Source organism: Acartia tonsa, chromosome 3 (assembly GCF_053477335.1).
Source record: "Acartia tonsa isolate MP-2025a chromosome 3, ASM5347733v1, whole genome shotgun sequence".
Classification (NCBI taxonomy): Eukaryota; Metazoa; Arthropoda; class Copepoda; order Calanoida; family Acartiidae; genus Acartia; species Acartia tonsa.
The window spans coordinates 15,722,799-15,738,152 of record NC_137262.1 but is presented as its reverse complement, the minus strand read 5'-3'; the positions used below and the strand labels follow the sequence as shown (position 1 = coordinate 15,738,152).

Here is a 15,354-nt window from a genome sequence, read left to right as displayed (position 1 = left end):
ATTGATGCTAAAAAAATGAAGATTAACACTTAAAAAATGAAGATTGACGCGTAAAAAATGAAGATACATGCTTAAAATTGAAGATACACACTTAAAAAATGAAGATACGTGCTTAAAAAATGAAGACCCAAGCTTTTGAAATGAAGATTGGCGCAAATAAAATGAAGATTGACACTTAAAAATGAAGATTCCTGCTTAAAAAATGAAGATACATGCTTTTAAAATGAAGATTTGCGCTAAAAAAATGAAGATTGGCGCTAAAAAAATGAAGATTGACGTATAAAAAATGAAGATCCATGCTAAAAAATGAAGATATACGCTTTTAAACTGAAGATACGTGCTTGAAAAATGAACAAGAATTAAAATATTTTACAGATTAGAACTATAGATTTTCCATGAAGTAAAATTAAGATATAATCAGTATTATTTTATGATTTAAATGATAAAATAAGTGAATACTTTGCTATCTGAGAATCTAATATTTATGGTGAAAAATGTTTATTGCTACGCTTATGATCGCGTGTCACGTTTATCAATGGCCAGTCTTCGGTGGCACTTGGGTGGCGAAAACCCAAGTAATGCAGGTATGCCGGTAACCGATAACCTTAATGTTCAGGTTTAAAGATTCATTCTTCGCGTATTTTCGAAAAATCTTGATTTTACCTTCTACCACTTAGAATCAAGATAGAACCAAAAAAATTCATTGTATTGCTTATTTTTATGTATAGAACGGGTATTTGAACCGCGACCAAAAATTTTTTTTTTGAAATTACCGAATCCCCCTCCATTTTTTGCCATAGTTTTTAATCTACAAAAGGTTTTATTTTGTTTATCATAGGATTCATAGATTTATTGTCAAGTGTCTTATTCCATATGATTCCTTGGTTTATACGTCTATACATGAAAGGTGAAATTTTTCGTGATATAAATTGTTTTGATTCTTTGGTATAAAACTAAGTGCATTTTGTACAAACAATGTACTTAAATAAGACTATTTACCTAATAATTTTATGAAAAACAAAAATTAATAGGTTTCTAGATGGAATTATTTTTAATATTAAAAATTCAGGATCTCGTTGAAAAATAAATTATTTTTCTTTGTTAATATTTTCTTTCATAGATTCAGGGAAGAAAAGGATGATAATGATTTTATAATCTTCAACCTCTTATTTTGTATCTACCAAAGGGGAAAGTTTACATATCAATTTTGGGAAGAGGATTAATTTATCTTACATTGTCCAATTTCTGAATCCTTTGAAAGAATATATTATGTCTAGCTAGTCAATAGGATCAGATTAAAGCTCCTCTGAAAATTTTATATTTTCAACGACTATAAAATCCAAGCGAAATTTCTTTTAATATACTTTTAGATGGTTAATAGGGTATTTAGATCCCGCAAAATCAGTGCAAATTGACTCTTAAACGACATACATTGTCAAATTTTAGAGTAGCTTCGCTTTAAATGAAATTTTCTTACTTAAATATAATTTTAAATCACCAATTTGAAAGTTTTAATAAAAAAGGACAATTCTATTTTAAAATTTGCTTCTTTTTTTTATTGTTGGGCCCAGTAGGAGAATTCCAACTATTGATTGTATTTCTCGTGAAACTATTTCTATTAAATATTTTATCTCAAAGCCTTTGATAAAATTCTGCTTAATGGAACTTTTTTCTATTGAAGTTTCCAACCCTTTTTATAATTTTTATTTTCTCTCTCCGGCATAGCATAGATCATGCGTGTGTGTGTGTGTGTTTGTGTGTGTGAAAATTGAATTATAATCTATCCATCTTACTCTATTTTTCTGCAAAGTAAATCTTTACTAAATAATTTAGAATAATATTAGAATATTGATTCTTTAATGTACTTAAACTTTAAATACCGAGACTTTAATATACACATTTTTTTGCATTTTTTTGCCTTAAAAACTTATTAAATCATGATTTCTTGGTACAAACTACAGTAGTGTTATTTTGTTTATCATAATTCGGGGATATACCTTAATTTATCATCCATTGTCAACACATCTTCATATAAAATTAGACTTTTTTTTTATTCACAAACTTACCTATTTATTTGATGTTATTAAATATTTAGGGACTGTCTGCCCGATACTACCACAACCATTGCAAATGATTCAAACCTGGCTGATCAAAAGGTAACTATGCATAATTTTGTTCTTATTTTGAAATTTTTCATTGAACATTGTGTCCACTGTAATGAGATGTTTTGAGATATTTACCGTCCTAGGACAAACGCAGGAGTCCCACAAACGTCGGAGTGGACACTTAACCTAACCTAACCCATTTTAGACCATCTTATACAGGTTTTTAAATGCCTAACCCCAGCGGAAGGTTTATTTGTACATTCATATCCCTAACCTAATCTGTATAGAAATACTTAATTAAATTAATATTTTAACACTCCTGCGTTTGTCCACTCCGACGTTTGGGACTCCTGCGTTTGTCCTGGAACCATATTTACTGCTGTCTTGTTAGACTAAAGTATTTTTTTGTGAAGTTTTTCAATTCTTTTTATCCATACGTGTGTCCGTAGCACTATGGAAGAAAGAACCCCTCCTGTCGGTTCAATAACTCAAAAAAAATTACAGAACAAAAAATTTTATTTGAAGGAGTAAAAAGACTTAAGACAAGCCTTTAATTCTTGGAAAAAATCCGAAATTGTTTATCACAAAGAAATATATTTGTTTTTTACTACCTAAGTTTCATTTCATTTAGTTTTTTTTATGAGTTAGAAGCCATGCTTTGTTTGATAATAACATCCTTGTTTGTTGTTAAGGTTTGGAGCGTAGCTGAGTGTGTCAACTTCTTAGACAAAGCAATCCAGGATCTCAAGGCAGAGTTACAGGTAATAATCAAGTTTATACCATATGATAATAAACAAAATTACCCTTTCTATAAATCATATTTTAAGATGCTAGTGTAATTTTAAGTGCAATGTTCTATCCCTCCCAAATGATATTTATTTGTGTTGCGTATCTACTCTATAGCTAGGATTTTTTCTGTACTATTGTATGACCGTGGAACATTGCTTCGTTAAAAATAATTGTAAACCTTGTCAATTGACGGATTTTAAAAAAAATATTCCTAATATTAACGGGTTAAATAACAAACTGTTTAAACTGAAACTTTTCATCAAATAATATTAATGTTGAAATTTTTTATACTGAAGGTTAATTATCACCCCCTTCCTTCACCATCAAAAATTCTTTTAAGAGTTAAAAATTTGAGATCCCTCCTACTTTCTCGCTGAATATATATTTTTGCCTTTTTTTAGTTAGGAGAATAAACCCTAGCCTACACCCTTTAAAAGAATTTCCATATTTAGACCCGTGATGATGGTGAATTATCTTGGGACAAGGACACCCCGCCCCACCTGGATTTTGTTACTGCCTGCGCCAACATCAGGATGTACATCTTCAATATCCCTCAGAAATCCAGGTACAGTATACAATCAGGGAGGGATTGGGCCAGAAGGGTATATAATATACATAATGTATTCTTCTTCATGGGATATCCGGCTAAAGGAATAATGAAGTGTACTGAAAACATAAATATCCAGAAAAATCGGACCAAAAATACTAAACATAAATTTTCTGTACAGTTTTTATTTTTCAATGAGATGTTAGTAAAAAGAACTTTTTGTTTTTATTTTCAGGGGCGTGTATTCTGCACAAGATTCTTTTTTTCCCCTGCTGCAAATTTTTTCATTTATTTCCCTCCTAGTTTTTTCCAGCAAGGAAGGGGAAAATATTTTCAGGACTCTTTTTTATTCGTATTATCCACATATTCTTTTAGTTTTTTCATTAAGGAATGGAGAAAAATGGGAAGAAATGTTTTGAGTTCTCTTAATTTTTACATTTTTCTTCCAACCAAATTTTTTTACCCCTCTGTGTCCCCCCCCCCCCCTTCAGCAGGGTATAATATGCAGAATATACACCTCTGCTTTTTTGTTAGCAAAGATTAGGTGTACTTTTTATATGTATTAACTTCAATCCTAAATATTAATAATCTATTATTATTTATCAAATACAATATTGATAAAAATGTAATTTTAAATAAAAATATAAAAATAATGAATTTCTTGTAAAAAATGCTAAATTGTAAAGAAATAATTAATGTTAAATATGAGACTAATCTTTTGTTCCCATTAAAATATAAACAAGGATAACAAATTTATTATGTAGCAAAGCTCATAAACTAAATTAATTTACTAAAATAAGAAGCCAAATGAACGGACGGACGGAGTTTTTTTTTTATTTGACGGACTCACAAATTAATTTTAGAATATGTTTTCTCGTCTTCGTTCGAATCCGGTGGATAGGAACCGGTTCTCATCCATACGAAAAAACTATGTCTAGCATCGTATTATATCCAGTTTTCTACGAATATAGAAATGTACAATCATAAGATTAAAACTAGTTTTTTTAGCCTGTGCCTTCGGCACCACGGGGCTAAAAAAACTAGTTTTAATCTTATAATTGTACATTCTATATCCGCGGAAAGCCGTTCATAATACGATACGAGAAATAACTATTCTTGTATTCATTCTAAACCGATTAATATCCGGTGGATTAGAACCGGTTCTCATCCATACGAAAAAAATATGTCTAGCGTCGTTTTATATCCAGTTTTCTACGAATAAAAAGATGCACAATCACATGATTAAAACCAGTTTTTTTAGCCTCTGCCTTCTGCATCTCGGGACTAAAAAACAGGTTTTAATCTTATAATTGTACATTTTATATCCGCGGAAAGGTGTTTATAAAACGATTCGAGATGTAACTATTGTTCATGAATATCGTAAAAAATATTTCAGGCATCTTTCTTTGATAGCTATGAAAAATTGCCTCTAATGAATCTGAAAGACAGACGGACATGAGAAATTATAGAGTTGCCTCGCCTCTTCAAATATTTTATTTTATGACAAAGGATTTTCCTATTATAATTTCTTTATATTTTAGGAGTATTTTAGTCAAATATATTAAGTATTTTAAAAGTTATGTAATTTCAGAGCTTAAGCTTAATCAAAATTAGTCAAGAAGGAATTTTGAAATATTGTTCCGAATCCGGTTCATATCCGTTAGATTAAAACCGGTTTAGGGCAATTCTGAAAAAATATGTTTAGTGTTTAAATAACTTAGATTCAATTTTTGAAATTATGAAAAAAAGTGTTTGTTTAATATTCAAACATTCATATAAAAACATTATTTAAATGATTTTTTTACTTTCTGAAATCTTTGCTTCTAATTAATGGAATTTTCAGTTTTGTTTTTTTTTATCTTTATATTTAAGAATATAATACCAATAGTCTTTGAAAATGTAATATTAATTCATTTTTTTATATCTTTTTAGATTTGAGGTGAAGAGTATGGCCGGTAACATCATTCCCGCCATCGCCACTACCAACGCCGTTATCGCCGGATGTATCGTTATGGAGGCCATCAAAATCTTAAACAATCAGGTAGGATTGATAGATTGATTGATTGTTATGACAGACGGACAGAATATTACAAAATATCAGCTGAAATTACCAAATATTTTTTTGAATTATTTCAGTTTTTGAGATACAACAATCCTTATACTAAAGTAACAGGATTTCTGTGTGTGTGTCTGTGTGTTTGTACCGAAGGATCTCGCTAACCGCTGAACCGATCGGGTTCTCCTTAACAGGGTAGCTTCTCATAGGTCCCGGGAAGGATTATAACTATCTTGGGGGAGGGTACCACCACCCTCACTAGAGTAATAAAAAATCGATTTTTTACGCAGAGACTTGAACGCAACATAGAAAGGTTACCTACGTATTATTAAAAAAATATTTTAAGTGCCTCTAGAAGCGTAGCCGCTAGTATGATTTAAAATAATGTTTTACGTACTATCTATATCTATATATTTAGGTTGAGAAATGCCGTACCGTGTATCTTAGACAGCAGCCCAACCCCAGAAAGAAGATCTTGGTGACTGAGCAGCTTGAGCCCCCAAATCCCAAGGTATTGTTGTCCGTGTGTGTGTGTGTAGTTGTATGATGAGTCATTAATATATATTGTAATTAAAAGCCTTTCTCCCCTATAATTTAAAAAATCTGATCATGAAAAGAAACGAAGTAGTGGGCTTCGTCGTGTTTTCACATTAGCTTTTTTAGTCCCTGCGGGGCAATCATTATCATTTGCATAACCTAACCTAAAATATCATATCAAAAGCTTCTGTGAAAATACGACGAACCCCGCTACTTAGTTTTCTTTACATGATCCTAAAAATCTATGAATTGATATATTTTTAAAAGCGAAGCTTTTCTTTAATTAGGGTCGGTCCGTCCGTCCGAGATAGATAGCTTTTATTCGTTAATTTAGGCATGTTAGAATTGTCCTATCGATTTCAAACTTAGTATGATGATTCCTGTAGTAGTTAGGTACGATTTAGAAAGCGTAGCAACTCTATAATCATTACCAGAATGTCCGTACTTCCATTTTAAACATGTTGATTTTTCTACTTTTTAAACAACAAATTTTAATGTGAACTATTTATCCGTTTGATCTGATTTTTGGTATATTAATTCCTGAGACAACAAAGAACAATATTATAAGCGAAGCAACTCTATAATCAAGTCCTAAAATGTAAGTATGTCCTTAAACATTATCCTATATCAAGCAGTTTTTCAACAAATTTACTTACAATTTTGCTTTGACTCTTATACTTTTATATTCTGATTATTCAGTTCAGACACTATACAAGCGTTAATGTCCGTTTGTCCTACCGTTTCAGTGCTTCGCTTTTATGGATGTTGTCATCCTTGTTTTAATTACTTTTTGTTAACTGTTACTAATATTTTATACGTAAAATTCTTGTAAATTCATTTTTAATCCTATATTTTATACTTCAACATTATTGTTTACCATGTATTTAGTTTCATATCAATAAGGATGACAAATTCCATAAAAGCTAAGCTCAACTATTCAGACGATCAGACAGATGGACATTAACAAATGTAGAGTAACAACGTATTTAATATCCAACATTATTCTAGATGTGCTTTGTTTTTAACATTATGTCTAATCGTCCTAGAGATCAATATTTTAAAATTCAAGTAAATATTGTTAACAATATATCAAAAAGTTTTAAAAATTCGGTATTATTAATCTAATAGACTAAATTGTACCTAACTCTTACAGGAATCATCATGCAATGTTTAAAATGAATAGGATAATCCTGATATACTAACTTTAAGACTCCTAAATGTAGAAAACCTTCGTTTTAATAATAAAATGTTATATCATATGCATTTGGAATTGTAAAAAATTAAACATTAAAAATGCGCCAAATCTGATTTTTCTGTATATTTTTCAGTGCTACGTGTGCCCTGAGAAGCCCGAGGTGAACGTGATGTTGAACTGCGAGACCTTCACCATCAAGGCCCTGGAGGAGAAGGTGTTGAAGGGAGCCCTCAACATGGTCGCTCCAGACGTTGAGGTCAGGTTTTAGCCCATATCTTTAGTAATGGGACAAAAAGAATTTCAAGGTTATATTATAAACAAATCTTACAGACTGCTTTATATTCCTACTAGCGCCTACGCCCCCTAGAGGCCTCTAGTGGCACTTCAATGTGGCGTTCAAGTCTCTCCTAAAGTCACTACGATACCATCCAATGTTACGTTCAAGTCTCAAATATTTTTTAAGAATTCGATTTTTCATGATTTCTTTTGGGAGGGTGGTGGTACCCTCCCCCAAAATAGTTTTAAACATTCCCGGGACATATGAGAAGCTGCCATGTTAAGAAGAGCCCGATCGGTTCAGCGGTTAGCGGTATCCTTCGGTACACACAGACAAACAGACATCTTTTTACTTTAGTACAAGGATTTAAGTTAGTAAAAAATCATATTTGGTCCTTTACCACAACAAAAAAAACCATGCTTTCTCATCATATTGTATGGCCCTAAAGACCTCCAAAACAACCATCTCCCTAAAAATTTGTCTGTGGGCCCTGATAGTATCTTACTTTTTTGCTACATCCTCCTACATCGATTTTGTCCATATTGCTTAGGATTGTTTCCCTTTTCTTATGCTACAAAATTATTGGAAAATCATTTTCATTTGTTCTATGCATTAGTATGACGCATGCTAAAGTTGTAGGATGTATTTGCGTATGTTAAAAAAAAATTTGTCTATATTTTTTTTCTTCTGATTTTTATTTTTTGTGCCTAAAAAAACCTCTACATAGACAATATTTAGTTTTTTTGTACGTCTGTACACGAAAAGGACAGTAATCTTCTTTTCATTTTAAAAAGGCACGAGTTTTCATTAGAACTAATATTAATATTATGTAGTTATTGCTGAGTTGAATAGATAATTAATTGAACAAAAATTCAGACAGGCATTATCAATAAATCTTACTTGTAATATTCGTCAGGTGATGGGTAAGGGCCTGATCCTGATATCCAGTGAGGAGGGCGAGACGGAGGAGAATAATGATAAGTTCCTGGCCGACTTTGGGCTGAAGGAGGGCAGCATCCTTACCTGCGATGATTTCCTACAGAATTATCAACTTAAGGTTTGTGGTAGTTGTAGAGCAGCTTCGAGTTTCAGCTTAACTTTTTCTTAGAATAAAGTTTTGTTTTTTATTTGAAGAGAAACAAAAATGCTTATATCAGAGCTTGATCTTTATCAAAATGCAGCGCTGTGATTGGCTGAAACTTTGGCGCGCCCCGATCTAAACCACCACTAAAATGATTTAAAGATCAAGCTCTGGTTAGGTTATATCAAAGTAAGGATAGTCCCCCCCAGGTTTATAGGGCACCGCAAAGTTTGAAGAGGATAGGAACATTTTATTGGGAAGTAGGGGGGTGGGGGACGGTGATCCACTTATTGAACCTTTCCAATTATAATTTAAAAGGTGGACAAAAGGTATGACATCAAAGCTTTTCTATTCGTTGCATTTGTAGTATGGTTAGGTTTTTATAAGACTAGTGACTTGTTCATATTAATGTAATAATCACAATAAAAACTATTTATTAAGAATCATTCTTGTTTTAATGTAGTTTTATTTTGTATTAGAATTAATGTTTCCCATAGGATTTAAAGTAACCATAAAAGTAATGAAAAGAAAAGAGAGTTTTTAAATTTTTACAATAGAACAAAAAATATGTAGGAATGATTTGTCTTGGTTATAATATTAGGTATCTGTTTATTTTATGGCCCATTGCCCCCTTCCTTCCTGTCCTTAATAATGTATAGTGGTCTAATAGTTATTTCTCGCATCGTATTATAAACAGCTTTCCGCGGATATAAAATGTACAATTATAAGATCAAAACCAGTTTTTTTTTATCCCCAAGATGCCAAATGCACTGGTTAAAAAAGTGGTTTTAATCTTATGATTGCATATTTTGATATTCGTGGAAAACTGGATGCTAGACATAATTTTTTCGTTTGGATGAGAACTGGTTCTAATCCACCGGATATTAATCAGTTTGGAATAAATACGAGAATAGTTATTTCTCGCATCGTATTATAAACAGCTTTCCGCGGATATAGAATGGCTTCGGCACCTCGGAGTTAAAAAACTGGTTTTAATCTTATGATTGTCCATTTATATATCTGTAGAAAGCTGGATATAATACAATGCTAGACATAGTTTTTTCGTATGGATGAGAACCGGTTCCTATCCACCGGATTCGAATGAATACGAGAAAAGATTATTATTTATTTTAGATGATCCTGTACCATGCCGACAAGTTAGAGGAGGGCCAGGAGTTTATCGTCACTGGCGACAAGTCTCAACTTCAACCAAAGGTGAAAAGTTTTACAGGGTTAAGAAGATTTATTGAATTTTTATTATTTATTATTATTTTATTTTTATTAGATCTAAAAAAGGCTGATATTTTTTAATATCTGGTATCACGCGGTTTAGGAAGTATAATATTGACTCTTGAAAGTAACCGGATTTGTTTACCATTATAGATAAGGAAACTGGCTAACTATTTAAAATATATCAGTATGTGTGTCAGAGTCCGTAACGCTATGGGGGAAATGTGATTTTCTCGGCTGCATTGAATATAGACGCCTGATTTTTCTTTGTGAAGATACCCTTATTTAATCCAATATACATACAAGTTACTTGGTCCGTCAGTTATGGTTTCTTTTGCTTAGGTAGCTATTCATCCTTGTTCTCTTTTTCATGACTACTAGATTCGATATCAGAGCTGGATCTTTAAATGTGTAGCCGTTGCCGCTGCCAGAGGTACAGCAACTAACCTAATAGCTATCTTAAAATCAAATTGGCTACGCGTGTACACGGCTATATGCGATCTTTAAATCACAACCACTTTTTGAATTTTCGGTAAAGATATGAAAAAAATAATAGTAATACATAAAAACTTCAAAAATTTAAAAATCCATGTTTTATTGGCAGCACTGGCAGTGGCGACGGCTACGACTACGGCAACGGCTACACATTTAAAGATCCAGCTCTGCTTACTTTGTTAGTTTGTTCATCTATGTGGTGCATTATTTGCCAAATGTACCACTTTTCTGCACTACCTCTCCGATTTTGTTAATACTCTATATTTTGGTCCGTTGGGTCATTCAAGGATGCTAGATGGCCAAAAAAAAGTTTCAGAGTTCCTAGATGTCTAGATATCTAGCTATCTATGAAAGTAGGTAACAAAAATGTAAAAAACACCCATTTTTTCACAATTTTAAAAATTAATTTTTTCATCAATCTTACATCCAATCTATACATTTTATACACCAAAATGATCGTTTATTCATGTAAAAAGCGCGCATAATGCTATTTTGGCCAAAACTCTAATTTTACAGGGTGTCCAACAAAAAGTGTATTTTGGATATCTAGCGTAATACCCAAAATACCTGTCTGAAAAAAATCATTTTTTTTGGCTTAAATCTTGTGTTTTATCTGTTTGCATATGTGGTATATAACGGTTTGGACCACCCGGGACTATAAGGTTGTCAAATTTCACTTTGGGACACCCTGTAAATGTGATTTTTGCGTCTGTAGAGCTAAAACTTGGTCCAAATTGGCTATTTTTTTCAAATTACTCTAATATGTGTCTTAGTATGTTTGGCCATAGTGTTTTCTGACCAGATCAATAATTTCATATTTTTTGGACACCCTGTATTTTCAAAAATAGAGAAAAATTTTTTTTGTTTTTTTTTAAATTTTTTTTCTATTTTTAAGTTACTTAAAACTGTCATATAGATACAGATTTTGACTAATAACAATAATATTTGCCTATTTTACAATTTTTTACACTTTTGGGACACCCTGTGCATGTTTTTGAAAAATGATGGTTTTTGCCCATTTTTTGGGGGGAAGGACTCGTTTTAGGGCCATAGACTATTTCTTCATTTTTGTAGAACTTTTCAAGACACATCATTTGTTATTTATGCAAAAACCGCAAAAACCGAACTGTTTTGCCGTTATTCACCACCAAAGGCGGAATTTTTTTACGTTTTTACCGTTCCGGAGGTTGTAATGGGCATTTCTGGTAAGAAAACGTTGATTTATCAAGATCCCTCTTAAATACTTTTATTTAGGTAATTTAATTTACTAAATTTCATATTAAGTAAAATTTTTTGTGCAGCTAACCGTTTTTTGTCAAGATGGATTTCAATTGTTAAAACAAGAAAATTAAGTGAATATAACATAAATAATTGCTATAACATAAGTGATAAAAGAAACATAAATCATGTGCATTTAAAATTCCTTTTGACAAAAATCGGTTGGATATACAAAAAAATTTACTTCATATGAAATTTAGTAAATTAAAATGCCTAAATAAAAGTATTTCACAGTTATCTTGATAAACCAACGTCTTCTTACCACAAATGCCCATTAGAACCTCGGGAACGGCAAAAAACGTAAAAAATTCTGCCTTTGGCGGTGAATAACCGCAAAACGGTTCGGTTTTTGCGGTTTTTGCATAAATAACAAATGATGTGTCTTGAAAAGTTCTACAAAAATGATTTAATAGTCTATGGCCCTAAAACGAGTCCTTCCCCCCCAAAATGGGCAAAAACCATCATTTTTCAAAAACATGCACAGGGTGTCCCAAAAGTGTAAAAAATTGTAAAATAGGCAAATATTATTGTTATTAGTCAAAATCTGTATCTATATGACAGTTTTAAGTAACTTAAAAATAGAAAAAAAATTTTTAAAAAAACAAAAAAAATTTTTCTCTATTTTTGAAAATACAGGGTGTCCAAAAAATATGAAATTATTGATCTGGTCAGAAAACACTATGGCCAAACATACTAAGACACATATTAGAGTAATTTGAAAAAAATAGCCAATTTGGACCAAGTTTTAGCTCTACAGACGCAAAAATCACATTTACAGGGTGTCCCAAAGTGAAATTTGACAACCTTATAGTCCCGGGTGGTCCGAACCGTTATATACCACATATGCACACAGATAAAACACAAGATTTAAGCCAAAAAAAATGATTTTTTTCAGACAGGTATTTTGGGTATTACGCTAGATATCCAAAATACACTTTTTGTTGGACACCCTGTAAAATTAGAGTTTTGGCCAAAATAGCATTATGCGCGCTTTTTACATGAATAAACGATCATTTTGGTGTATAAAATGTATAGATTGGATGTAAGATTGATGAAAAAATTAATTTTTAAAATTGTGAAAAAATGGGTGTTTTTTACATTTTTGTTACCTACCTTCATAGATAGCTAGATATCTAGACATCCAGGGACTCTGAAACTTTTTTTTGGCCATCTAGCATCCTTGAATGACCCAATGGACCAAAATATAGAGTATTAACAAAATCGGAGAGGTAGTGCAGAAAAGTGGTACATTTGGCAAATAATGCACCATGTTTATTTTGTGTTTTGTTATTTGTGGATGTTGTAATCCTTGTTACTTGTAGGAGGATGAGGAGAAGAAAGAGCCCGAGCCTGTCAAGGAAACCGGAAACAAAGATTCTGCTATCGATGTTGCTGATACCGATGACGTTGAGGTAATTTATTCATTAATTACGGGAAGAGTTTCTCTTGTAGACATTCCGTAATGTAATCACCATTTTAAGGACACCTTTTGACTCAAAAAAAAACATTACTTTTTTCATAAAAAAATATGTTGGTTGGGTAAATGCTAATGATTGCCCTGCTGGGTTAGGCAATTGGCCCAACAAGGGCTAGAAATAGGAGAGAAGCTACTGTGAAAGCACGACTAAACGCCCCTTAAGAGGCGATGTCACGAAACCGACAATACCCAATTATTTTTTTAGCTTTCTAAAACGTAATTATCATATTGTTTTTGAAAAAACAGCTTAAATTTTGTATAAGAGATTTATGGAGCTTCTTAGTTAAGCAATCAGATTATCAATTTTTTATATATTTTGCTTTAAAAAGTTAAACAAGAGACACATATCTACTACTCTTCAATATACACTTAATAGAATTAATTTGAGTCACTTAGACTTTAGAATAGCACTTGACGAAAATATATTCTATTAAAAAATCAACTTCAGCGAAGTAATTAAGTATACTTACTTTTATTATAACACTTACAGAGCAAAGTTACTTTACAAGTGATTCTATAAATGTATTTGTAGTTTATATATGTGTGTAGCCATGGTTTCTTAGTGTTTGGACCTAAGTAGTCATAAAATAGGACGATACACCTCAGTAAAGCTACATTTGCCAGCTTAACTCCACGTTAGGTGTTGTTAATGAAGTCACCGTAATGAATTAGGCTCTTCGCAGAGGAGCTTATGGTAAGGGTATATTATGTACGTGATTATTGAGTATCCAAACTACTCAATTTTCTCCCATCTTGCACAACCACTGGAAGTTGCGTGAATGTATTGCGACTGAAAAATTCTAGTTACAACAAAGGGCTTTCACCACCGTAGCTCAGTGCTACGGCGCCACTTCTGATATCCGTAGTGACTCTATCTTATAATAATGTTTGTAGGTTGTATCTAACGGAGACAGAAAGCGACCAGCTGACGATACAAATGGTGTTCACAAAGCTAAGAAACAAAAGTAAGTTTCTTTTTTTAAACTTTTAATACAGATTATTATTTTAAATTGGCATTTTAAATTGCATAATTACATTGGACTACAAATTACATTATTACCTACCCAATGTTTGATAACCACATTATCTCATTAAAAAAAAACATTGGAGACTTTATTGAGTTTTATTGTGTTTTTACAGACTATTAGCTTTCAAATTATTCTTCAACTGTTTTCATCTAGAGAAGGGGTGATTTTGTTTATCATCATTGAGGATGTTTAGATTTATCGTCCATTGTGTTATACCTAGAAATCCCTGTAATTTTATCAGGCATTGTCAATAAACCCAATTATTTTTCAGGGTTGATGATGATGACGATGATATCGTCATCTGCGAGGCGGAAGAAAACGGCAAATCCGCCGCCGCCGAAGCTCCCGCCAAAAAGGCGTCACCGCCACCCGCAGAAGATGGCGTCATCTGCATTGAATAGTTCCATTGGTTGATTGATTGATTGGTCAATTATGAAAACAACTCCAGTTTAATATTTTACTATTTTGTATTATTATACCTATTTATTTAGAAATCATCTTTCAACAAAAAACTTAATGCTTTAAAAAGTTCACAATTTTAGCGCCATTTTTGAAATTGTCTCTTTTATGATAAGTTTTCATTTTTCGAATTATGTTATATCATCATTTAGCTGTAGAAGGCTCAAGTATTATTCTTTAGTTTTAGCGCAATAATTTAAAGGACAGTCAAAATTTAAATTTTTTCAACGAATATACTATTGTATATTCTTATTATCACTAGGAAAAATAAGTTTTGAATGTCTTTTATGTTTCAAAATCTGATTTTTTTTCATTTTTCACATTTTTAACTTGAACACTTTTCTAAATAAAAAAAAAAAATAAAAAAATCAGATTTGTAAGAATGCTATTTTAAGTTTTTGTCGTAAAATGTATGTAAGTAACTTTTATATTTACCAAAAATATCCAGTTAATATTAGAAAATAACCAAATGATCATGTTTTCAATATAGTATTATTTTTAGAAATATTACTCCCGGTTTATAAAATATTTTTGTTACAAACTGTATTTTTTTTGGACCACCTTGTAAATCTCGCGAATTATTTTTTCATAAAAATTAAATATACTGCATTTATTATTAACTAAATTAGTTAGTTTAAAGGGGTTTCTTATTTATAAATAAAATTAAAGGCTTTTTGGGGAGTAAAGAGTCTAAAAAAGGCTGGGTTATGTATGTTAGGATAATTTTGTATTCTCATTAAAAAAAAAGTACCTTAGTAACACTTTTTCGTTTCTTTCCATCAATAAATAATGTAACTTTT

General features: G+C 31.6%; 1 protein-coding gene across 1 annotated transcript in view; it reads left to right on the top strand.

The window, feature by feature from the left end:
* Positions 1 to 15,354, top strand: part of Uba2 (Ubiquitin-like activating enzyme 2) — a 33,867-nt gene extending 18,513 nt beyond the window's left edge. Inside the window, exons 8-18 of the mRNA XM_080152878.1 lie at positions 2,096 to 2,156; positions 2,798 to 2,866; positions 3,347 to 3,459; positions 5,374 to 5,482; positions 5,916 to 6,008; positions 7,363 to 7,485; positions 8,423 to 8,563; positions 9,722 to 9,802; positions 12,913 to 13,002; positions 13,962 to 14,032; positions 14,367 to 15,354. Coding sequence (XP_080009004.1) covers positions 2,096 to 2,156; positions 2,798 to 2,866; positions 3,347 to 3,459; positions 5,374 to 5,482; positions 5,916 to 6,008; positions 7,363 to 7,485; positions 8,423 to 8,563; positions 9,722 to 9,802; positions 12,913 to 13,002; positions 13,962 to 14,032; positions 14,367 to 14,496 — 1,081 coding nt within the window. The 3' untranslated portion in view covers positions 14,497 to 15,354. The remainder of the gene's footprint in view (positions 1 to 2,095; positions 2,157 to 2,797; positions 2,867 to 3,346; positions 3,460 to 5,373; positions 5,483 to 5,915; positions 6,009 to 7,362; positions 7,486 to 8,422; positions 8,564 to 9,721; positions 9,803 to 12,912; positions 13,003 to 13,961; positions 14,033 to 14,366) is intronic.